The sequence below is a fragment of the Stegodyphus dumicola genome, chromosome 8, assembly GCF_044657685.1.
Source record: "Stegodyphus dumicola isolate Sdum_Otavi_A_Nest chromosome 8, ASM4465768v1".
In the NCBI taxonomy this organism is placed as follows: domain Eukaryota; kingdom Metazoa; phylum Arthropoda; class Arachnida; order Araneae; family Eresidae; genus Stegodyphus; species Stegodyphus dumicola.
The window spans coordinates 3,518,332-3,545,255 of record NC_140775.1 but is presented as its reverse complement, the minus strand read 5'-3'; the positions used below and the strand labels follow the sequence as shown (position 1 = coordinate 3,545,255).

At 31.6% G+C, this 26,924-nt stretch overlaps 1 protein-coding gene across 2 annotated transcripts in view; it reads right to left on the bottom strand.

Annotated features, from left to right (window-relative positions):
* Positions 1-26,924, bottom strand: part of LOC118195257 (ER membrane protein complex subunit 2-like) — a 55,070-nt gene that overhangs the window by 14,878 nt on the left and 13,268 nt on the right. The window contains exons 1-5 of one of the 2 annotated variants that reach the window (XM_035366521.2): positions 19,868-19,911; positions 11,120-11,233; positions 8,795-8,859; positions 6,469-6,554; positions 1,687-1,830 (exon numbers count right to left, since the gene is read on the bottom strand). In XM_035366521.2, coding sequence (XP_035222412.1) covers positions 1,687-1,830; positions 6,469-6,554; positions 8,795-8,859; positions 11,120-11,233; positions 19,868-19,880 — 422 coding nt within the window. In that variant the 5' untranslated portion in view covers positions 19,881-19,911. Of the gene's footprint in view, positions 1-1,686; positions 1,831-6,468; positions 6,555-8,794; positions 8,860-11,119; positions 11,234-19,867; positions 19,912-26,924 lie in introns of those variants that run through there. The other variant, XM_035366520.2, reaches the window with a different exon arrangement.

Sequence of the window (26,924 nt, the reverse complement as noted above, 5' to 3'; positions counted from 1 at the left end):
CGTTTTATCACATACTGCACCTCAGAATGGGATAAATTTATTAATTTAGCGATATTCTGGATCTATTTTTTACCCTTCTGATGAAAACTGATCAATTTTCGAGTGACATTCGTTGTTTCCTTACAACTATGACAAATTTGTAAGCAAGCAAAGAATAAAGCCAAACAAATTTTTAAACATCAAAATAAAAAAAAAAAAAATTTATTTATGAAATTTTACTAAAATGTTTCAATGTACAATCACTTTTGTGGCTTATTTTATCTATGATGCCTTATATTTTCAATTTTAGAAAAAGAAAATAGGTCATTATTAAAAAAAGAAAACTTTAGTTTTATTCAAAATGGCATGGAAATGATATGAAAAAATATTGGGCTTTATATTCGAAATTAATTTCCAGCTACACCAGTTTTCCTACAAATTCTCAAAGTGTCCAAACACTTTTGAAAGTCACTGTAGGTACATGTGCGTGTATAAATGTAAGTATATGTGTGTGTGTGTGTGTCTACACACAGATACATACGTATATACACATATACATGCAAGGCATACATACATTTCTGAATCTGATCCCGATAGCAGAAGAGTACCAAAAATTCATATTTAAAAAAATTCTGCCCTGTTTATATTTAAGGATTCCCTTTTTCCTTGTTAATTGAGTACACATATGCAGAAAATTTGATAAATCATGAACGCATATTGGAAATGCTAAACATTTCATTTCCGTATGGGAAATCAATGCATGTACAAAGACAGATAACTTGATGAAATTAATCAAAATCGTTTATGTGAAAAAAATAGTTCCACTGAACTATTTATTCTCACATCAACATCACTGAGAAAGTTAAGACTTAATTAAATATGTACCTAATTTTGTAAAAATTAAATAAACTGGAAATAATAATATTTAAAAAATTTCTACATTTGTCATGTCTTTTTTAATTTCATTTTATCTATTTTATCATTTTTTAAAAAATTTTAAGCGAATCTAAAGAAACCTCTCTGATGGGCTTATCACTTTCGGTTTGCAAATTTCGTGCCATGGCAAAACAGAAAGTACCAGCACATGAGAGAAATATTTTTGCAAGCGCTTCCCATGAGCAATGCAGTAAAATAAGTATGCAACTATGTCTTGAATAATAACTAACACTTTTCTTCACTAAATAAGTGCACTAACTGTACATATGGCTTTAATTTATGATAATATTGCAACAATTTTTTTTTTTTTTTTTTTTACCATTTTGAACAGCTCATTTTAATATAAGATTTTATATTCCATATCTAATTTCTGAGAGATCAATCATTTCAAACTAAAAGGCCTACCATGGCTGCTCAGTTCAAAATTTGTTAAATATTAAAATGAAATCTGCAAATCAAAATTAGATTGCATTTTACATTATATTTTACGCTTTTCTTTAAAGGTTTAATACGCTCATTGCTACAAATGGTAGTGGTGGGGACATGAGCTTGATTAAAACATAATGAATTTGTAAGAAGTTCATAAACCTTCTAAATCCTAAAATACAAATTATGAAGATATGACAATAAAGAACACAGTAGTTTATATCAATCCATTTATATTAGAGCGGCATTGAAATGGTTTAACCAAACATTCAACAAAAAAAAAAAATTTTTTTTCCCCTGATATCTGCTCTACTTTTTAAAATAATATATATTATATATACCAACTTTTTTAAATACTCTGTTAATTCCTTTATAGCTTCAGGAATTTTATTCTGAGACTTCAAAACAGCAACCTTTCTTTTATAAATTACAGAATTTGCTTCATCATGCTGAAGTATCGAGTCATACAATTTCAGAGCATCGTCAAACCTGAAACAAAACACAAACAGTTTAGTAGAAGAAAATCTTGAATCAGATTCAACAATACAACAAAAGACAGTATAAAATTACAAGACAAAAACATTCAGATCATTGATTGGAAGTAATTATTTAGAAACATTCAGATAGGAGAGAATGTTTGACTGAAAATACAGAATTTTCAATGAAACTATTTAATTATCAGAATGGTACGATACTTTTATCCAACCATGTATTTTGTTGCCCCTTGGTTATACAGTCAAAAGTCGTTTATTCGGACACCCATAATCCGGAATGATCTATAATCCGGACCTCAAAGCTACAAACTTTCTGCACATGCGTCTCATTGACGCATGCGCATAAGACCTTTACGGCTGCAAATATGCTTGTGTGCGTGCACAAAATACGTTTATGAGTGCGCATTTAATGTATAATGAACGGTATAAGCTAAGCTAAAATTATCTAATTATCTATTTCAGTTAATGTTGCAGATTGCGTTGTTCCTTAATCTTCAAATTAGATCCGGCTTATTATTTTTTGCAGACTGTTAGAGCAATTTTATAAAAGTAAGCTTGAACTTTTGATTATGTCAAATAGAATTTCTGATATATATTTAGTAATATGTAAAGGATCTACAAAGCGAAAGTATGTTTCGAAGTTCATTAAACAAAAAGTGGAATTGCTGCTAGAAATGGATAAAGGCATATCCTTTGTTCATCTAAACTTTGTTTATCTTTAACGCCGTGGCACGCAATGAATTGGAAGTTGATCTGTCAGCGCTATCCTTATCTTCAGGGCAGATGTTTTTATTTTATTTGGCTTATAATTCCTTACTAAATGTAGTATTTCATCTCGATGTACTCCGTCTTTGATATGATTTAAATCAAATTCCTAGTCATTATAATTCGCTTCCAATAGTGAAGAAAGTGACAGAGGTTATTGAAAACGAAAAAATTTCGATTGACAAATTAGTTGGTAGACACAGCAATTATAGGACTTGAACAGTGGAACTTTGTAACTGAACAAGAAATTATGTCTGTTTATAGAATTAAAGAGAATGTATTATCACATAAGAAACGAAGCAACTTAAACAACTTACGTTGAAAGAAATGTTTAATAAAGTAAACAAATAAATATTAAGCTTTTTTTTTTTTTTTTTTTGTAAATTTTGATACCCTTTAGATCAAAATGCTCTTTATTTCATAAATTACGGTTTTATATTTTTAATTTTATAACTTCTGCATGCCATCTTACCAGATTTAACCCCTTCGCGCCAACTGTCACGTATACGTGCCAGCAACGAACACACTTACCTACCGGCCGACACGCAGGCGTGCCAGAGGATTTTTGCGTTTACTACCGACTGTCACGTATTTGTGCCAGTACCCTGGAACGTTTTTCAAACTATAATTTCTGCCACAAGATGGCACTATATGTCCATATGGTTTCAGATACATGTACATTAGACCTTCTACTTTAAACGAGAGAAGCATGACTCACATACACGTGTTTTTGATTATATAAACAAATGGGGAACTAAATGTTTCCGAATGGCGTGATTTATGATGTCTCTTTAAATCGCACGTGGTAGTTGTTATTGTAAGTAGAAGTTTTATATGCGCTAAAGCGTTGAATATTTCGGTTTACAGTTCAGTTTTTAGAAAATAATTAGATCTTGTTAGACGTGAATTCTTTCTGTTTTTACCGTTTCAATGTCGAAGCGTTGAAAATGTTTAACAGAGCATGAAATAGCAGAAATGATGCAAAATATTTCAGATATTGATTCTGAAATTCTGATATTCTGATACTGATTCTGAAAGATTAACTGAAAGACATTTTCCAAAACTTTGTTCAGAAGAGACTGATAAGAAAACGAGACGACGATGCTTCGTTTGTTCACATTCCCGGAAAAATCCTCCAAAATGGCAAATGAGTTATTACGAGTTCAAGAAATGTAACGTAGGACTGTGTGTAGATCCCTGTTTTCAAATTTTTCATACGAAAAGAGAATTTTAAGTAATATATTTAGTTTTCAGATGTATAATGTTAAAAGTCATAAAATGGTGAGTAATGAAAATAAAATGTGTAAAATATGCATTTAAACAAGAAATAAGGTAATTAAAGTATATATATATATATATAAATATCTATAAAGCATAAGCCGTTTAAATACTCTATAGAGCATTATTAAACAATGCGTTGATACTTCGGAAATTTCATGGATTTAGGCTTAGTAGCAAAAAGCCCCCGGCCCTGGAGAGACGCTCGCGGAAGACACTGCCGGCCTCCGCGATAAGCGCGCGTTTTCGCAACCCGGCTCGAAGGGGTTAAACTGATGATCTATAATCCGGAAAAATCGATAATCTGGAATCGCCAAAGTCCCGACGAGTCCGGATTAACGATTTTTGACTGTATATTACCTTGCTGTTAAAATGTCTCGTTTCCTTATTTTCTTTAACTGTTTAGATGTCATATTGACAAATGGAAGGTTATGAATGAAAAGAATACTGTTACTATATACAATATGGCAAAAGCCCGAAGTTTACCATTTTGCAAAATAGACAGCTAATAGAATCACAGACTAAAAAATACAATAATTCGTTATTATTTAAGGCTCTGCCCAGCCACTTTATAAATTGGTCACGTGAATTGTCTTCATTCTTATTTTAATGATTTTTCAAAAAACCGATACTTTAGATGGGTGAAAGTTGAATTTCCTGTTTAAAGATGTAACTTAAAAGCTGCATTTTTATTAGTATCATCATCCGTATATAATTAGAAATCTCTATGACGATTTCTCTGCACCACAAAACAAGATAAAAAAAATAAGCAGTGCTTCTAAAAGTGTAAAAACAACTTTAAAATAGATTTAAAAAATTTTATTATTACTATGATGTCTTTTGACACCAGGAATGTCCTTATGAGAGTTTTCCTGAAATTTTCAAATGTTACATTATATTATTATGTACTTGCCATTTACTTGCTTTGGTAACTCTTGTCATGGCAACAAATACTGCTCTATAATGCCTGCTTTGGAAAGTATGAGCATCATACTCTCCAAATGATGACTGTCTATCCATAGCTTATGCCCCTCTGGCAGCCAAGGGTAAAGTTAGCGAACACTGGTCACGTTTGCATGGATGTTTTTACAGCTTTCCCCTTTTGTGACATGTATACAAGATAGCTTCCTATGCAGAATCCTTTCTGTGCTTTGCCATAGTCAAATAAAAAAAGCCATCCATAGTCTACCAGTGACCAATAGCCTCAAAGCAATCAGAAATTCCCAAAGAGATTTCTATTTATGTATTAATAGTAAAAATGTAGTTTTTTTTTTTTTTTTTTTTTTTTTTAATTACATCATTAAACAGAAACATGCCTTTTATCCACCATCAACATCAGCTATGTAAAAAATCCTTAGATCAGATATCAAGTTCATTTCTAACTTTGTTCAGTTTCTCTTAGCCAACTCACAAAGAGGCTGGCCAAATTTGAAAGTAATTATAAATAGCTGAATATTTCGAGCTAGCAATTTGGCCAGATCTGCCTGCCAAATCTACAATTTGGGCCTTGGTCTAACATATAAAGTAATATGATAACAAAATGCTGTTTAAATACAACTCATCCACAGCATGTGCAAAATGATTTTGCCAGTGAATGGTTAATCTTTGCCACTTGTGTTCACTTCCTCTTAATTATAGAGAAAATTCCAATATATATTTTAATGCAGGGAAAAATTAATTATTTCATTTTTGTTAAAAACGAGTCATCAAATTATGGGCCTCTGTTATTTAAAAAATTCATATATTGGTGCACTATTACAAAATATACTCAAATATGAAAATTTTAATCAGTTCTTGATTTAATTATGATGAGGGTTCCAGGTTCTGATGGCCAAATTGAAGTACAGCTATTTACACTTATGGTGTCCCAAACCATTTAATTCACCCTGTTAAACAGTATTAAAAAATGCTTAAAAAGTCTATGCAGGTTTTACAGAAGGCAAAGAAACAAAGATTAATGCATATTTTTAATCTATGCAACTCTAGAAAATAAATATTATATAATGAATTAAATATTATGAAAGAAATAAAAATAAGTATTATGAAATTTAAAGGTAACATTGGTTAAATATCAAAAAAAAAATTTATGAAAAGCTAAAAAACTGTAGAGATCAAGTAAAACTTTCTTTTATAAATTTCATGATGACATCTTAATTTTAAAAAGGACAGATGTACACAGAAATAGCCAAATCAATTTACATCAAATCAAACAAATGCGTCCAGGCAGTATAGTGGTTAGGGGAGCCTACTACGGTACCGAAAGGCCCGGGTTCGAATCCCGGGGAAGACATGGATGTTTGTAAATGTATAGTGTCGGTGCGGCATGGCAACATTCTAAATATGCGGCGAGCCAAAAGTCCTCTCACGTGGATGGACATTGGTGGGAGACCCCCGAATCCCCCCCAGGGCACTTTTCCTCAAAATTGCGGCTGGAAAATTACAAGTCCAATTCTGTGCAATTCTTTCAATTTTTTTTATTACTGAGGGAAGTAAATCTAAACACAAATATAAAAAGCAGGGTAATAGTGAAAATAAATATTTCACAAAATTATAAATTTCCCCAGTGAGTTATTTTTAAAATAATATTTACCTTTCTAGTGCTTCAAATTCCATTGCTCTCAGCTTACGTACTCTTAAGCTTCCTGGAAACTGGTAATCAAGAGCTTGTAGGCATTCCTTTAAATAAATAATATCCAATGATGCAGCAGAGAAAGTAAAATACTTTTTTGCAACAAAGTAATTACATTCTGACAGCATAAATAAATAAAAAATTGTACAAACTCGATTAACGTACTTTAATAAGTTCGATTTGAACAACACTAAAAAAATTCAGTTACAAAAAATTTAAGTTAATGGGATCGTTGTCAAATTGTGCTTGAACACCACTTAAAACTCTACACAAATATCTATGCAATTAAATTTAACAAACAAAACAAAAATTGCACACTTTGATGACAATTATTCAGACAAACAAAAAGTCTTGAAATCCTAGTTTTTATTTGATGATGATGATAAATGTTGATGAAATGTTTTTATTGCATTTGGTGATATTATTTCTTTATTCAATAATAAGAAAGTTCCTTAAAAACATTGTAAACAGAGTAACAAAAATAATGCTCTAAAGATGATATTTTCCAGCTTCTCAACTTAAATGTGCATACACTTGCATTAGAAACTTGAAAATGCATGGGATTTGAGAATATTCCAAACATAAAACTCAGTGTTTCATATATTTTTTATAATGAAATACATGTATGTGTTTTACTAAATTATTTGAAACAAAACTGTCAAATAAATTTTTAAATATTTTCCTTACCTAGCTCATATGATGATTTTGGTTTAATTTTACATGCTATAAATATGTACTTAACAGTCCATACATAGTTGGTCAAAGATACTTACTTCATAAAATGAAACAACTTTTATATGAAAATATTCACTATGTAAACTGGAAATGCGTAATTCAGACATTATATTGTTCTTGATATTCCTATAGGAATCTTAAGTCATACTTACACAAAATTGCATACATTCAATCAGATTGTATACTTACATCACGTCCAACAGATCAAAGACATATTCAACAAAACTTTTAACAGCCAGATTTTCCTGACTTATATTTTAACTGCATATATTGAAAAGAATAATATTAAACAATTAATCTAAAATGACAGTTCTACAAAAATAATCACGCTAATCCTCACACACGAGCAAGATTAATTCTTGCCAAAGCTATTTCATTTTTTATATGAGCAAAATTACACTTTGTTAATTTTATAATATTCGTTAGGCAAACCATTAGATGCAAGTTTAGAAGAATCACTTCTTTAAATGGTTTAATTTTTATAAACACTAATAATAAAGCACTTCTGCAGTACATTAGTATCGACTTACATATTGCCAAAAATACCATCCAACTCCAACTCCTGCAAGCAATCAAGCAGTTCTAAAAGTTGTTCCTGATGTTGGCAAGATTTTTTTAATTCTTTTCTTTGTTACTCTTCCCTCCCCCCAAAAAAGGTGGGGATGGCTTCTATTTTTAGTTTTAACATCAACTCTCTGCATATCCACACAGTGTCTTTTTTTTGGGGGGGGGGATATTTTTTTTCCCTCAGAAACATCTTGGAATAATACTGTTTCATCTAGCTTTAATTTCTACTACATTTTGCATTGTGTATTTACGAGATTTGTTAAGCAATGAAGCAGAAACAATCCACTATTTACAGGCTAACAGTATTTTGCCAAAAAAATCACAACTCGTTCCAAATGCATTTCAAATTCCATTTTTCATGCCATGAAACTGAATGTGATTAAAATATATGTCTACGAAACAGATGATAAAGTATTACAATAAGAATTAAGAATCAGTTCTATGAAAGTCCTTTATTTATTTATTTACTTAGCAGAGTTCATACAGACGCAAAGAACTGCTTCTACAGAAATCATTTATTTATTTATTTAACAAAATTCACATGAAGGAGAAAAATAATCTGATGTGGTTTTGAATGTAATTGCCAAACAATATCTATTGGAAATCGCTACCTGTTTCATCCGTTTTTCTGATACTGAAAACACATTTCATCCCAAGTAACCAGTTGTCTGGGTACTTATGTATTAGCACTTGGTGCAGTTTGAAAATTTATCACACATGAAAAAAAAAAAAAAAAAAAAAAAAAATGACCGGGTGAATTTTTGGACTGCAACTCACAATGGATATGGTTACCTGAAGAATTATTATGTACACCGTTGCCAGAGTTCATGGAATTCTGAAAATTTGGCGACTTCTATTAAGATGGTTTATAATATTTAAGTACCATTGTTTGTTGGCAGTAACTTGATTAGTACCAGCTAATACATAAGTTCTAAAAAATCTAAGAAAACCAGAACATATCCAAGGATACGAAATACATTCATACCTGAGCTATGTCTAAACGGTGACAGTCTAATGCTGCTAGGCATACTTGTTCATAAATAAGCCATTCTGAAAAAGTGAAAACAAAATTCAGACACTCATTTTCTTACAAAGGTAAACTTTAAAATTGCATATACAATTACGCTTTTATAATAAATTTTTAATAGACTAGTAACACACTGACTTATGCAATAAACATTCAAATGTATTGTCTAAAATATTTTTAAAAAAAGGACTCAATTAAAAAAAGTCTATGTCTTTATCAATCAGATTTTCAGTCATAAGAAATTCAGCATAAATTAAGATTACGCCAATGTATTTTAGTACATTCTTTTCAAAGCACATTAATTATGCTGCATTGAAAAGATAATCAACAGCTCAATTCCATATAATAAAGTAGGGTATATTTTAAAGGAAACAATAGAAAATGTATTAATAATCATTCCCACTAGTTATCATCTGACATCTTTTTAAGTATTGGTTTAAAAATTTCATCTAAACATTTTTCTGCAAACATGTTGTACATATATAACACTTTAAATAAAAGGCATTAAAAAAAGAAAGAAACAAAGAAAACAAAAAAAGGAACTGCCACTTAAAAATTTAGAACACTTCAAGGAAGAGTTTAATAAAATATTTTAATATTAAAACTACAGGTTCTTGTCAGTTTTACAGGCAACTTGTAATTAATCATCAAGTTTGGCAGCATTATTGCAAATGGCATAGATATCCAAAGACCAAAGCCAGGTTATAAAAACTGAAATCGTCCTGTCATCACCTAAATTCAAAATGACAATTTTCAATTTCCTATCAAGTGAAAATGAAGCTGTTGCATTCTTCCTAGAAAAGAATATTGTACCCTCCAACCTGATTTGTGACAACAGGCAAGAAACATAGTAATATACCAAAACTACATGGAAATGAAATGTACGAAACTATCAGAAAAAGAAAAGCCTCCATATTAGAACTGGTTTTCTGCTTCACAAAATAGTATGCTTGATAGCTATAAGAGTTATACGGTATTGGTCAGAAGATATGGTGACTAAACATAGAAACATTTTCTTCTTGGTGTTTTGGTTACAGGTGATACCAAGAAGCAGCAAATTAAAAACAAATTAACAGCAAATTAACTTTTCATTAATTACAGTAGAAATTATATTATAATTAAATGCATTTATGTCAATTAGCTATATTATGTTAAAAAAATAAAATAACAATTTAAATTAAGTTGTGCATTTACTGCTTTTATTTAACCAATAATAGACTGATTAAACTCAAAAGGTAAATTAAAGATCTACAGCTTTGTCAAATGGCACTGCTTTGAGAGAATTGGCTATGCAAGAAACACTCATTTCATAAAAATTAATTTCACATTATGGTAAATTTAGGACTTGGAAATGTAAGACATTGATTTGTTTAGGACAGTAGAGACCAACTTTCATTAGCACACTGGCATCAGAAACCACACTTTCAAATATTTAAAATTAATTTTGAAATAATTATTATTATGTTAATTTACAAATCTGAAAACATTTTACAATCTGTTATTTTACAAATCCTACAAAGTGGTGTTTAATTCAAATTATTTTTTATAAACAGGTTTCAAGATAGCATCAATACAAAATGCAAGATTATGCACATAAGAATTTCAAAATCCTATCTTGATTACATTTTTCAGCAACGCAATACAATTAATAAGAATACTGTGACCACTCAGACAAAGAATGAATTCACCAAAATCAGTAAAGTCTTAAAGGAAATCCTAAGATGCTTAAACTATGAAAATATAACATTCAGAAATGCATGGCCAATAAAAATAAATTACATTAATCTAATGGCACACTATACCCCCCCCCACACACACACACAAAAAAGCTCATGGAATGCAATGCAACCTGGTGCCTGCATTTGGTTGTGAAAATAAAATATTTTAGTCTAATGGTGAAATTTAACATTCTGATAATTGTCTCTTAATATCTATTTGATGGATTTTCTTTTTGGGTTCCGGTAGGGATTGACTGTCTTACAGAATAATATTAAAATAATTATCAATATCAGTATTTATTACATCTTATATACATTATACTTTCAAAGATACTTGCTGCTTATGGGATAGGGCTACCATAAGATGGTAACAGGGTTCACTTGACACACTTAAGTGCATTTTAAATTTAAAATCAAGATAATCAGTAGTTTTAAAATTAATGATTTATGAACATGAAGCAATAGAAGTATCGATCTTCATTTCAATGACATGGAATTAAGCATTATTCAGACAAAGACTAAATAATCATCTCAAATTTTGTTTAATAATAAATGATTTACATACTTTCATCACCAACTTTGTTTATAGTATTTGCTAAAACATCTTGCCAGATTTCGATCACTTCTTCAGAGCATCGCAAATTATCATCACGCCACTGCCGTAATGTGTCACGTGCATCTAACACACAAAATTTTCATAAATTATAAAATCCACAACAAAATAATAGATTAAACTTAAACGGCAATAATATATTTTTTTCTATATTCAGTGCACTATACATCATGAAACAAAAATCTGATACTTAAAAAAAAAAAAAAAAAAAAAAAAAAATTAAAAAAGTGTTTAGTTAACAAATAAAAGAAAATAAAAATTAATATGCCGTCATGTAAAAACAATTTCACAAGCAAGCACTTTATCCTACATATCACACTTTTTAAAATACTAATTTTTTTAATAATAAATTAAATAGATTAATACTGATCTCAAAAATCAAACTTCACCAACTTTTAAAATTCAAGTCCACATACATTTATCAGGTATGTTTTTGTTGTTGGGGTAGATTGGGATGATCCGTTACCATTGGACGAAGTAATGTCGCAGAATTTTTACATCCTGAATCGCCGACAGTTGTTACTGTTGTTTTAACTATTACATACTTTCGTTAATTTTAAATCCTCATTAATAATGAAATACAGCATGAAAATAATTTGTGATCGAAACCAACTTTTAAATACATTATCAAATCCACCAATTCTTACCTACCCATCCCAGAAAAAATTAAATAATAAGAAATGAGAGCAATCAAATTTTACAATGTATCATATTGGATAGAGTAGACTTTAAGGTACCCCTTGTATTATGGCGAAGTTGTTGTTTCATTTATGGTAGCCTGAGTAGTTGAATGTTATGGAAACCCTATTGTGACGTAATCGGGTGCATGATTCTGGGAAATTTTGAATCATGGGATGTTTTGTAAGCATTTTTGTGATGTTAAAACCGTTTACATGGATTTGAATGGGTTTGTAGGAAGAAAGGTTCAGATGGTCACTATGTGAAGTGTTCAATCAGAAAGAGTGCTGGTTTTGAAAAAAGTTATTTGAGTACGATTGATATTTTGATTTTTACGTGGCTGTGGATGTACGAAGCGAACTCGAAAATCATGGTAAGTGAATATTTGCTTTTGGTAGTGCTTAAATGTATAACATGTTTTTTCTTTTTTATGTTATTTTATTGTTTGGTTTAAAATGTATTTTATTGAGATTATATATTTTTTGTTTGCCTATATTGTAGAATTTGGTGCTCCTTTGACTTTTTAAGTGAAAATATATCGATGTGTACATAGACAAAGTAAAGGGAGTTTGTGCAATTCTGGGATTTTTTTTAAGTGAGAATAGGTTGATATGTACAAAGTTAAAAGAGTGCGCAATGCCATTTTTGTGCAATTCGAGGATTCTTTTTTAAGTGAAAATAGGTTGACGTATACATGGATAAAGTCAAAGGAGTGCGCAATGCCATTTTTGTGCAATTCGAGGTTTTTTTTTTAAGTGAAAATAAGTTGATGTGTACATGGATACCGAGTTTATGCAATTGTTTGTCTTGTTATTTTGGCTTTGTGTAGCGGCAATTTTTGGTGCAAAAATCGCCGCTTCACAAGCCAAAATAACGAGTCAAAGAACTGCACAAAATCGGTATCCATGTACCGTCAAAAATTGCCAAGGGGTACCCTAAACTATACTTTTACCAACATATTTTGTTATTTAATAGATATCAACAGTTGCATTAAAATGTTTAAATATTTAATAATATTTTATAAAAACTACTCTTAATGTTATAGGACATATCTAAACATAAAATGATTCTGAAAATATATTTTTAAGTGAAATATTATTCAAGGTTACTAAGACCAACTACCCCCCTTTTTTTTTCTTTTTTAAGGAACATCACATTACAAATCAAACGAATAGATGAATTTCTAAATGTTTTCACCAATATTCTGAAAGCAAATCAAATGAATTTTCTAAATGTCTGGGACAAGGCTATGATGCAGCTAGTAACATCAGCAAAATATGTACCAGAGAGCAGAATTATACAAAGCAAATTCAAAAATAAACAAGAAAAGAAAAATTTGAATGAGCTATATATGAATACAAATTTGCAGAGACATAGCTGAGGTTTTCAGCGCCTCGGGACAGCTGAAGATTTTGCACCCCTTTCTGTGTGCTAAGAATAGAAAACCTTTCATTCTAAAATTTCATAACATCAATTTGGCGTCCCCTGGATGCTGCGCCTGGGGACAGATGTCTTCCCTTACATCACTCTAGCTACGCCACTGCAAATTTGAAAATCCTATAAAGCTGCATATATTTTATGCTTCTTTCAATATTCTGAATGCTCAGTCAAGATATAAAATGAATGAAACATGTTCTGAATGGGATGAAATCTTCAAAACATTTGCATTTTTTAAAATTCAGTCATTATTCAAAAAGTTCAAAGCTACGAAATATGTAGAGATTTACTAATGAAATGACTACAGAGTTATTAGTTAAGAACACTTTCAAAACAGAAATTCTGCAGTTCATTCAAAATTAAAGTAAATTAGATGCGATAAAATACTTTGAGATGGCAACAAATAATTCCGAATTGTGTTGCTTCTTTAAATTATATCTACATGCAGGTGTCACTTTGGCCCCTCGTGAGATATCAATCTCAAAAACGAAATTCATAAAATTGTAATTGAGAAAAAGTATAATGCAGATTAATTGCTAAATTTTTAAATGCTGAGTTAATGCTTTAAATGTTGCATTTTCAAATGGCTCAGAAAATAGTCAAGAACTGATTAATAATTTTGCAGTAATAATAAATAACACAAAAACAATCAGAATCCTCCACTGCTTGGCACGTTTTTAAGAATTGCACAAACTCAGTATCCATGTACACATCGACCTATTTTAACTTTAAAAAAATCCCAGAATTGCACAAAAATGGCTTTATGCACTCCCTTGATTTTTATCCATGTACATATTGACCTATTTTCACTTAAAAAGTCAAGCAAAATTGACAAAAATCCAATTCTTCTTGATTCTGAACTTCAGCCACATTTTTATACCCATAAAAAAAAATACAATGCACACTTTCTTAACAAAAATTAAACATCTAAATTATTTTCAATTGCCTGTAGAACAAACTTTTTTTTTTAAATTGAAATAACACTAAGAAATATATTTCATTTCAGCTTAAGACCTAAAATTAGACCTATAATATTTTTTTAGTACACAAAAATTAAGCATAGAAATTACTTTTTATTTTCATAAACAAACACTACATATTTCTGGTTAATTAAAACTGTACCATATTTTAATGATATAAAATTTTAAAATTACTCACAAAGACCAAATTGCGGCTTATAGAATAACAGACCTACTGTCTAACCACACTAGTGAGAGCAGTTTGTTTGAGAGCCAAGATGGGTCAGTTTAATTGAAGGGGTGTAGGTGAAAAGCAAGGGTATTTTTCCCTCTCGGATGTCGTAGCGGTTGTAACAGTTTTAACATCGTTATTAATCTCTCGTGCACTTGAAATAGATGAATAATAAATAATGTACAGGTTACTGGCAATACTGAAATGCAGGCTCGAGAGCTGCATGCATTTTCTCGCACGAAGCGTGTAATTATTTTTTTTAAATAAGTTTTTATACCTTTTCTTCTCATGCTTGTATGTCATGTTTTTTTTTTTTTTTTTTTTTTTTTTTTTTTTTTAGTGTTAAATAAAAGTTATTGCTGTGTTCCAGCATTGGAGTTTACTTCAAATTGTTTAAGAAGTATCAGAGGGTGTGGGTGAAAAGCGCAGGTATTTTTTCCTCTCAGAGGTCAGGGGTAATTTAGTACTTTTCCTTACAATCATTGAGCATCGCTGTAACTTACCACCTTTTACTTTAAAATCTTTGGAATATGGTAACAGGTAGTTCGGCGACATTTTGGTAGGCGATAAAGGTTACTACCTAGGACTTTGGGAATAATGTGAGAAATACTCAGTTCCGATTACGCATTATTTTGTGTGAGGGAAATGAGAGATCATGAGATATGTCATGTGACATTAATGGACGAATTACAGTTCTTTAATCGGAAAACGGGAGAAATCTGGAAATTTTGTATTTAGCTTCAGTCTGTGTTGTGTGAAACAGTGTTGGTTAATTTTTGGATCCCATGGCCCTATCTAAAGTGAATTCGAAATGGGTATTTAGTGGGATTGAAAGGGGTAGTAATAAGTGTTTTTTTAAGGTTGCGTGAGATAGACGTAAAGATTGCTTATTAAGTTTTATTAAGCAGTATATTCTACCTGGTACAAGAATATCTGATTGCTGGAAGTCATATGTCTGTTTGGAGGATGAAGGTTTTCAACATCTTGCTATGAACCATAAGTATGATTTTAAACATCCTGAAACAAGCGCACATACGATTGCTTTTTATTTAGCGGAGGAAATAAGAAAAGTTTATCCACCACGTAATCAAGATTCTGAAGAAGATTAGGTAAGTTAGTATTTTTAATTATTTGAGGATATTATTTTTATGCATTGTTCTAAATATAAGGAGTAAATAAATTAATATGGTATTATTGGAAAATTGTTATTAGCAATGATTTAGTTTAAAGTAATTAGGACTGTATGCTAATTTTTATTAATTTAATGTATGTGCTTATTTATATTTTAAGTAGTGTTTTTTAATTTAATTATATTTTAATTAAATGATAGTTATTTTGTGAATTATATGTTTGTAGCAATTTGGTTCATTGGAAGTAAACGTGCATGGAAATAATTTAAATATTTGAGAAGTATTTGCAACCATTTTTAATGTTTGCGTTAAATTCGTTGGTGACGTTTATAATAGATAATTTAGAGGTAAAAGTTTTTGGATATTTTATTTACTTTATACGTGCAAATGTTCATCCTTGGAAAGGGTATATACTTTTTCGCGATCAGGTAATTTCATATATGTCCTTTTTACCGAATTTAAAGATTCACAAAATTTTCATGCATTTTTGTGAAATTTTTCTAATTTATGAGAAAAAAGCAGTGTACATGGATACAGTGAAGAGTGTGCACAATGCCATTTTTGTGATATTCTGGGATGTTTTTTTAAGTAAAAATAAGTTGACGTGTACATGGTTTAATTATATTTTAATTAAATGATATTTATTTTGTGAATTATATGTTTGTAGCAATTTGGTATATGTTTCAGTGGAAGTAAACGTGCATGGAAATAATTTAAATATTTGACACTAAGTATTTGTAACCATTTTTAATGTTTGCGTTGGTGACGTTTATAATAGATAATTTAGAGGTAAAAGTTTTTGGATATTTTATTTATGTTATACGTGGAAATGTTCATCCTTGGAAAGGGTATATACTTTTTCGCGATCAGGTAATTTCATATATGTCCTTTTTACCGAATTTAAAGATTCACAAAATTTTCATGCATTTTCATGAAATTTTTCTAATTTATGAGAAAAAAGCAGTGTACATGGATATGGTGAAGAGTGTGCACAATGCCATTTTTGTGCAATTCTGGGATGTTTTTTTAAGTAAAAATAAGTCGTCGTGTACATGGTTACTGTGTATGTGCGATTCTGAAAAACGCGGCAAGGAGTTTGCGATTCTGCACTTTTCCCAATTTTGCAGTTAATATTTGTCATGATTTAAGCAGTTTTGTTCCATAAAATTTCTAGCATAAGTGTAATTCGGCTAGCAGATTGTTGGAAAAATTGTTGAGTAAATAAAAAGAAAAGAAACATGTCTTTACTTCGTGAAGACAAAATGGCGGCGAAAAAAAATAGAGGGTTGCTGTAGCAGAGTTTGTCACCAAATTTTCGCCAAAAAATCGCCAAGTTACCATAATCCAAAGATTAACCAAATCTTCATTTTTACGACGAGTTCTAGTGTTCCAGAAATCTCTAGAAATAAATTTTTCCGCAGCGATTTTAAGAAATTAGTGTATAATATAATTAAAGTTTGCGATGAAGAATCACAATTAGGATGACTGACCATCCCAATTACGCAACCAAAAATGTAAAGAGGAAAAAAAGGTATGGCATGTCTAATTAAAACTAAAATAATTTTTATGCAACCTCTTCTCATTAAAATGCTTTATTTTATTTATAGATCATTTGATTATATTAATAAATTTAATTTATTAAAGAATATTTAACAGATAAAAGTTTTTCATTCAATGTTTGAAAATATTAAACTAAGATGCATTATCTAAATTATTATTAATTTAATCATTATCTATTAATATTATTAAATTAATATTATCTATTAAAATATTTATAAACTGATGATGAATTGTATTAAGACAAATAGTTTACTATTACAGTTCTTTTAATGTTTTTCTTTGTAATGTCACGATCTGATATTTCTATGCATTTTAATTTAATTCTATAATTTTAAAATTTCACGGTACATCAGCTTAAAATGTATAAAGCGCAGATAAAAATTTTCTGGTGAGCCCCACTCGAAAGATAGAGTGTGAAATGGAAGAATTATTTAAATCTAATCGGGCCACTGCACTCACGTCTACATCACTGATAGATATGCCCACTTCCGCCCCAAACTGGATGTTTACATAAAACTGGAATACGTGGTCAGACAGTACATACAGTCAAAAGTCGTTAATCCGGACCTCAAAGCTACAAACTTCCTGTGCATGTGCATAATACCTTTACGCATGCACATATGTGTTTACGCATACGTGTTTAATGTATAACGGACGGTATAAGCTAAGCTAAAATTATCTAATTATCTATTTCAGTTAATGTTGCAGATTGCGTTGTTCCTTAATCTTCGAATTGGATCCAGATTTGCAGACTGTTGAGCAATTTTATAAAAGTAAGCTTGAACTTTCGATTATGTCAAAAAGAATTTCCGATTCTGGAGCTGCCAAAGGATCTACAAAGCGAAAGCATGTTTCGATGTCCATCAAACGAAAAGTGGAATTGCTGCAAAAAATGGATAAAGGCATATCCTTTGTTTTCCTAACCATTCTGAAATTTATTTATCAATTTCCCGCTGCTCTGCGGGGGTGGGGGGAAACGTTGCGGCGCCCAATGAACTGGAAGTTGATCTGTCAGCACTATCCTTATCTTCAGGGCAGATGTTTTTCTTTTATTCAGCTTATAATTCCTTACTAAATGTAATATTTCATCTCGATGTACTCCGTCTTTGATATGATTTAATTATTCTAATTATAATTTGTCATTATAAATATCACAAATACACATCAAATAGTTTTCTGGTTGCAATTTTCTAATTTCAACTATGCGTAATGTATGCTTTACGCATGCGCACGTTGAAAGAAATGTTTAATAAAGTAAACAAATCAATATTAAGCTTTTTTTGTAAATTTTGATACCCTTTAATTGCTTTTTATTTCATAAATTACGATTTCATATTTTCAATTTTATAATTTCTGCATGCCATCTTACCAGATTTAAATTGATGATCTATATCCAGAAAAACTGATAATCCGTAATCGCCAAAGTCCCGACGAGTCCGGATTAAAGACTTTTGACTGTATATGGTACATAATTGCTTTCCCATCAACATTAATTCAGCTAACATTTCGCACACATTGTAAGTCAATTACAATAGGCCTTGTACAGTTCATTTAAAGTGATTTAACTGCTTCTTAAAAAATATATACAGTGCATTTTTTTACATCATTTAAATCAATATAAAATTTAAAACATAAATAAACTATCAACAAGTATAATTTTAAAAAGAAAATACAACTTAGATACTTGAAATTCTATGGCATAATGTCTAGTTATGTCAATAATTTTAAAGAAAGTTTGAACGAAGTGTTTAATGCTTCCTATGAATTGCAACGAAGGAATTTTCACACTCCTGTTTGTACAGAGAATAATGAACGAAATAATACAAAACTTGTGGTCTCAATATTCAAATATTTTTTACTCATTCAAAATAAATTTCTCATGATGTAGTTCAAACACACACAAAAAAGGAGGAGAAAATGAGAGAAAACAGGCAGAGTTTATATATCAAAAATTTACTTAGCTAAAGCAGGAAGCACAATGACATAGGAATTTACAATGAAAGAGATTATCAATACAATTTAATTATATTTCACTATTTTTATTTAACACTTCAAAATTAAGATACATAACGACCTCAGGATAACCTAAAAATTCAGCTATTAAGCAAATTATTAGACTAATCAATACAAAAATATAGAGTAAGTACATTTTACAGCTAAGACGTAACGGAATTACTTAAACCGAGTTTTGGAAAGTGCTCTAATGACGTACCAAATTTTGTAAAATTAAAAAAAAAAATTAATTAATTTTTAAATTTTGCTCTATGTAATCACTTTGGCATACTCTAAAATATTTAGGTATAACTAAAAAATTTCTCATAATGAACAATTTAAAATGTACACAAAAATTCATAAATATAATTGCCTTACACTTAATGCAAAAAATTAGACATCATCTCTAACTTTAAAATAAAACGAAAATATTTACACACAAACAGTTTTAAACTTTCAAATAAACTCTGACAAATCGGCATACTTCTAATAAATATTTTACAGTAGGGAAAAACATCCCAAATTTATTGTTATGTATACGAATTAACAAAGTTTCGGAATTCAAAACATGATAGATTTACAAGGAAACCATAACAAACATAGAATAAATACCAGAAAATTTAAATATATGCTATTCTTCGTTTTTAAACAAATAGTAACTATTTTAGAACACAAAATAAAAAAACACATTAAAAATCGCTAAAAGTACAACCTCTCCAATCCATCTTCGCTCATATGTACAAATAGGAAATAATTATATTTTATTGCCATCGGTTACAGTTAACAGGTGTCAGAAAATTACTTTTTGTATTGACTTCCTGTAAGTATTTATTTAATCTTGGCTTTTATTTAATATTTCCTTTTGAAATTATTACATCTTTCGTAAATAATTCCTATTGTTTTAACATTCCAATATTTACATTTTAAATAAAATTTACATTTGTAAAAGAGTTACTTATTTAGAAAATGGCAAAAGCATTCTAGAGCTGTCTGTCTTACAAAGACCTATTCATGGACCTAGTGGAATTTCATATACAGAAGATAAAGCTAAAGCTTTTGCGGACTATATGGAAGATACATTCACTCTTAATCCCACTCCGTACGACAATAACTTTATTGAACGGGTCAACCAGGTGGTCAATAACTTCCTTAATACCCCTGCTCCGTAAAGTTCACTTTCCTGACTACCCCAACAATCGTTGCCAACACCATCAGCGCCTTACAAACGAAGAAAGCCCGAGAGCACGATGGCATCTCGACCAAAGCACTGAAGCATCTTCCGATCAACGCTCTTACCTGCCTAAGATAATCAACAACATTATCAAATTCGCTCATTTTTCTAACTCATGAAACAAGCTATAATAATTGTTTTTGCTAAACCGCAACAAAATCCAACCATCCCACAGAACTATCGCCCTATCAGTTTACTTAGCCATCTGTCTAAAGTTACTGAGAAAATCCTACTTTTCCACATCCAAAAAATTCCCCCTTCCATGATTTTTTTCCCAGAAGAACAATTCGGTTTTCGTAATCATCATAGCTCTTGCCACCAACTTCTTAGAGTTATCAGCATTATCACTGAAGACTACAACTGCAAGCTTCCGACTGGTGCTATATTCCTCGATATCGCGAAAGCTTTTGACAGGGTATGGCATCGAAGCCTTATTTAACTCACCCTTTGGAAGATTAAAATTAACACTAATAAAACTAAGGCAATAATTTTCCGTAAAGGAAACATGAAATACTATCATCCACCCCCTGAAATATTTGACGAAGGAGTAGACTGGATTAATGAAACCAAATACCTTAGAGTCACCCTTGACCAAAAACTTACCTTCAGAACCCACTTCCGGTCCGTAGTACAAAAATTTAAAATCACCAGAGCTACTATGCGACCTCTTCTTGGTAGAAAAAGCAACTTATCTACTACAAACAAATGACTTCTATATCGCTCCATACTTCGCCCAGCCCTCCTTTATGCAGCACCGATCTGGGGACATGCAGCTAAAACCAATATTAAACAATTACAAATTCTACAAAATAAAATAAACGAGAAATTATCAATGCTCCTTGGTATATTCCAAACTTTTATTCAGTACAAACCCACAGTAATAGCCTTATTAGCACTCTCAGACACTCTCCGCATCCCAGAGAAAAATTGTTACCCATGTGACATCGGTACCCATGTGACATCCTACTCACATAAGAATTACATCCTTAATTGACTCATTCACGCAAAACTGACTCTGCGGTTTACCACCCGCGGCTACATCTTATAACGACACTGAACTTGCCACCCCCTTTTTTTCGCCGCCGCTAGTACGGACCTCACTCTCTTTTTTCCGCCTCCCACACTTCCTTCCACCCTACTCTTTCCCCTCCCACTCGATCCTTATCAGAAGTCGAGTAAAAAGATGTTTCTACATCTTGACACTCGAGAATAAAATACGATTTGTGTTTCTTACAAAGGATTACTTCTTGAATCACTCGTGTTAATAGTACACATCACGAGAATGTGAAACAGTATGAGATCATGTATGACGAAAAATCTGTGAAAAGGTAAATTATTCAGTCGCTGTGAATTGAAAATAAAGTGAACTAGCAGTTTCTATAGCCTTAATCAACTCAGTCACTGCAAGGGCATTTAGATTTCAAAAAATTGAAAGACAGAGTTATTTTCGCATTACTAATGCTTAAAACTGTGCTATTTCCCAAATAAATCAAGTTTTGTTATGAAACAATTTTTAGGGAAGAAAAATTTGGCAAAATTCAAGAAAGCAGAAATATGTGGAAACGGAAGAGAGTGATTCAGAGCCGATACTGCGATTGGTGTGTTGGATAGGTGCCACAGAATGTTCTATTTACATTATTACGTTTCACGTATTAGCATTAAATTTTTTATGTAATTTTGTTGTAGGCCGAAAAATAGCTCGGCGTCAAGTATTTTCTTTCCATATATTAAAAAAAGGACTTAGTAATGATCAAATTATATTAAATACATTTCCCTGTTTCTATTTGTAACTGGTACCTTTGTTTCTTAACATGTAATGATATACGCTAGGATTTAAGCTAGGATCGCTTTGAAGAATTTCTGTCATAATTTCTATGAAAAGTAAGAAATAGATTTTAATTATTTTCATGAATTTTCAAGTGTTAAATGAAATATTTTTTTTCCTTTGTGTATTAATTGTTATTCATTTTTATGTATTGTGAACATATATGAATATAAACTGTGCATTTGATCAAGATAAATTGTTCTGTTGTTAATAATTGTTTGCATAAATTTAAAAAATTGTTTGCAAAAACTTAAATAATTGTTTGCATAAATTTAAAAATTTCTAGGCAATATAGCGACAAACGTAAGTAAAATATCTACCATAACTGAATATGTGGAAAGACGTATCCAAACATTTATGTAAATATATTTCAGTAATTCAGCTTAATTCAAAATACTTTCTTTAATCGAGATTCATAAATATGAAACAGCTGAAATTAGCTCCACTATTTCAATAACATATTATAGCAAATATTTCTGTTTCAGTTTAAACTATTAAGTATGCTAAAAATGAAATAACTTGCTTTCCTAATCCTGAAATATTTCTACATGGTATGATTATTTAACATATTACGATAATATTGTGAATAAATCAGAGGTACAATTCCGTTAGAGCGGCGTCAGTTAAAAATGCGCCAACAACCTCGCTAAATATCTTGGCTCGAGGATTTAAGGCTTGAAATATCATGGCTCGAAAATTCTAGTTTTCATTTGAAATATCGTCGTTCGTCGTTTTTTGCCATATTTCTTCATTTTTTTTAGTACGATAGATTACACAATTTGGCTGTTACCTAATGACTTAGAGGCTGCCATAAGATTCTTTCAGGATAAAGAAATAATTCTTAGCAACAGACTTTGTTCTCAAAATCATGCGATGAAGTTAACGTTTGACTCAAAGAAAGCTCCTATATGGCGTTGTTATGTACGTTCTTGCTGTGGAAAAAAGAAAAAAAAAAGGATTGAGAACCAGACCATGGTTTGAATTCTCGCATCTTATTTTCCTCAAGGACGTTCGTTTCATCTATCTGTGGTGTCATGAATTGACGTCGACTGAATTTTGCGAACTTCAATTAGAAATGAGCCATAACACGACAGTAGATTAAAATATTTACTTGAGGGAGGCTATGTGCAAATAGTTTGATGTCTCATAAAAGAATTAAAATTAGTGGAGCGAACAAAATCGTAGAAATGAAAGTCTTTTTACAAGAAGGAAAAACAATGTTGGTCGTATTCTTCCGGAACAATGGGTATTCAGGGGCTTATGCTGGCAAAGCAAAAAATGTTTTCTGGTCACCGTTCCTGGTCGTTGTACTACGACATTGATGATTGCCATTCAAGAAAAATCGCGGATGGCAGCATTATATTTTCAGACTGCTGGAAAGGATATAAGCAAGAAGAGCTAAGAAATGCTGGGTACGAACATTTCACTATGAATTACAGCTATAATTCTGTAGACCCCGAAACTGGATGCTATAGCCAAACTGTGGGGCGATTGTGCAGTAGTACTAAATGGGGAAATAAACATCAGCGGGGCACTACTCGCCACCATTTATAATCATATTTAATAGAATTTATGTAGCGTCGACTACATTAAAAAACTCAGATTTTTCTGCAATATTGAATGACATTCGTAATGTTATGCTATCTGTTTAGATATTATTTCGTTTTTTTTTTTTTTGATATTTTTATTTATGTCTTGAATATTTAAAGATACAAAATTTAAAAAAAAGAAGAATTTACTTTTTTTAAGAATTAAGAAATTAAAAAAAATTACTTTTTACATAATTTATTTTATTCGTTTGAACTATATTATTAATTTATAATTTAATACTTGGCAAGAAGTGGCTGAAAAAAAAGTGGCGAATTTTTAGCTGACTCCGCTCTAACGAAAAAGTACTAAATCAGAAGTATCTGTTTTTAAAGCAAAAATTGGAAAGGACACCCAACAGGTAGCTAATAAAACCTAAAGAAATCCTTGAAATATGCAGAAACATCATTTTAAAGGATTTAATACACATTCATTTAGATTTTGCACTATTTCTTAATAATTTCCTGTACATTGTAAATTATAGATACACATTATTATTTTAAAAGAAAAATTTAGCGATATCGGGGAATTTCATTATAATTTTAACATATATATTTACTGGAAAATGCATGCATGGAACATCGTAGAAAAAAGTGCGTTTCCTTGCCATAAAGCAATGTTTTGAGTTCACAAGCATGGCCACCTCTTGTTAGGTAGGTTTGATTTTCAGACAGCGGAGGAAACTACGAACTCTGTGCCCTTCTGTTCTAACCTTCTTGTATTTATTTGGCAACAAACTATTGCCTACACGCACTTTACTCTAACGTGTAATTCATTTGCTCTCGCTCCCAACGAATGGGATAGGTTTTCTTTGCACTCTTCATAGTGACATTATGAGAAAGATGAAAAGCTTTGTTTCTCGAAGACTGCGGTATAGCCATGATCTGTCTCGGAAGTAATGATTGTTCGCCCTGTTTTGAAATTCGAGGGTCATGCTTGTGGTTTCTATTCGTTGTAATTAGTGTATGGAATTGTGTTGTGTGTGACTTATCTCACTTGTCTGACAATAACATCGGAACAAACCCACGAAATTCATCGTGGCAAGGAGTGCAAGATTGCGCCTGCCATTGGTCAGAGCCTTGAGCACCATACAGGTGCCAGTACGACTTCGTTCAGTTCCGCCCCCAATTTTGATGGAGAACATTCCGGCGGGACGAGTCCGAAGGTCTTCCACCCCTCTTCCTCTATCACCAACCTTTCGAGAGGACTTTCGTCTCGTTGCATATTTAGAATGCCTTCCTGCCGCAAAACACTATATATTTAAAAACACCCATGTCTTCTCCGGAATTCGAACACGGGCCCTTCGGTACCGCAGTAGGCGGTACCAAAGGGCTAACCACTATATCGTCTGTGTGTGGCAGTGTGTGGAACGTTTTCGTGCAACGAATGATAATGCCACTGTGGAATTTGTCTTCTAATAAAAAGGAAAACGTTTATTATTAGAGATGCCTATTATTAGAGACAGCAGAAATGCGCATTCCATAGAGTTAAGTAGTACAGTTCTCTGATACTTTTTATTTTAAAAATGCGCACAGGGACAGCAGTGAGAATTTGCTCTGCAGCAGACAGAAGACAAAGAAAATTGAAAGTTAAGCGTTTTACTATGGAATTTTATTGTGTTTTCAATTACTTACTTTGTTACACATTTACGAAATTTTGAGTGTTAAATTTTTTCCTTATAGATGTTTATGTAATTTTTACTGTTCGTTTTGGACAATTCTTGTGATTAAAATTTCATTAATTTATTGCTGTTTTATGCAATTTTTACATAAACATTTTCAAATGGCTACTGTTTTGCACGTATTAGGGTAGCAAAAGATTAGTCACGAATGATTAGAATGTTGACCGGGTAATGCAGAGTACCGATTTCAATTTTATTTAAGGGCAGAAAAGACATATTTGCAGGATTTTTTTCATTCTTTTTAAATTAAAAAAATAGAGTTCCTCTTTGGGATAATAGATGTAAGCTATTTTCAAAACCACAAATATTTTATTATTATTAGTAGTATTGTTATTATTTTACTTTACTTCAGAGACTTTGCCATCTCTCTTACTAAATTTGTGTTTGTTTTTCAGCATGCTTAATCAAAATGGCTATCGATCAGATGACCTGAATCAAAAAGAACCATGCAATCTGGCTTCCACTATTTAATGAACTAAGCGTATAGTACACTGGTGTGCAAAAATTAAGGACGAGACAGTTTTTTCAATATAACTTTGTACAAAAGCTTTCCAAATCAACACATTTAATACCGTAAGATCCCCAATACGTAAGGACATGAGTAATGTAAGCAACACTTACTAAAAGAGAAATCAGAGGGATAAAAAGAAGCTTTATTGAAAAAGTAGCATGGAGCGCAATGCGACCGAAGGCCGAAACATCCCTGTGATGGGTGTCCAGCAAGAAACATCTGGTCTTTAATAGGGGATATGATCTCCCCTGACTGCTAGGCAGGTTTCACAGCGTCTGCCCATGTTGAGAATGAGGGTGTCAATGAGTTGTTGAGGCATTGCTGCCCATTCGTCTTGCAGCGCCAATCGAAGCTCCGGAATCGTTACTGGTGGTAAGATACGAGCTGCCAAGCGTCTGCCAAGAAAATCCCATACATGCTCGATGGGATTGAGATCCGGAGATCGTGCCGGCCAATACATACGTTCAATATCCTCACTCTCTAAGAGCTGTTCGGCAGCTACTGTGCGATGACATGGTGCATTGTCGTCCATGAAAAGGAACTGCGGACCCATAGCGCCTCTAAAAAGACGCACATATGGAAGAAGAATCTCGTTACAATAACGGGTCCCGTTGACTGAACCTGCGTCGAAGATGTGAAGGTCTGTACGACTACCAAGCATGATGCCTTCCCAAACGAGAACACCGCCACCTCCATACCTGTCCCTTTCAATGATGTTCGAGGGATGATTGCGACTTCCCCGCTCTCTCCAGATGAATATGTGATGAGAATCGCTAGTCAGACGGAATCTGCTCTCATCTGTAAAGAGTACTCGTCCCCATTCATTGTCTCTCCAATTCCGGTGTTCCCGGCACCACAGAGAACGCCTTCTCCGATGGGCAGGCGTTAGAGGTACACACCGTACAGGGCGTCGTGCAAACAGACCACCACCGTG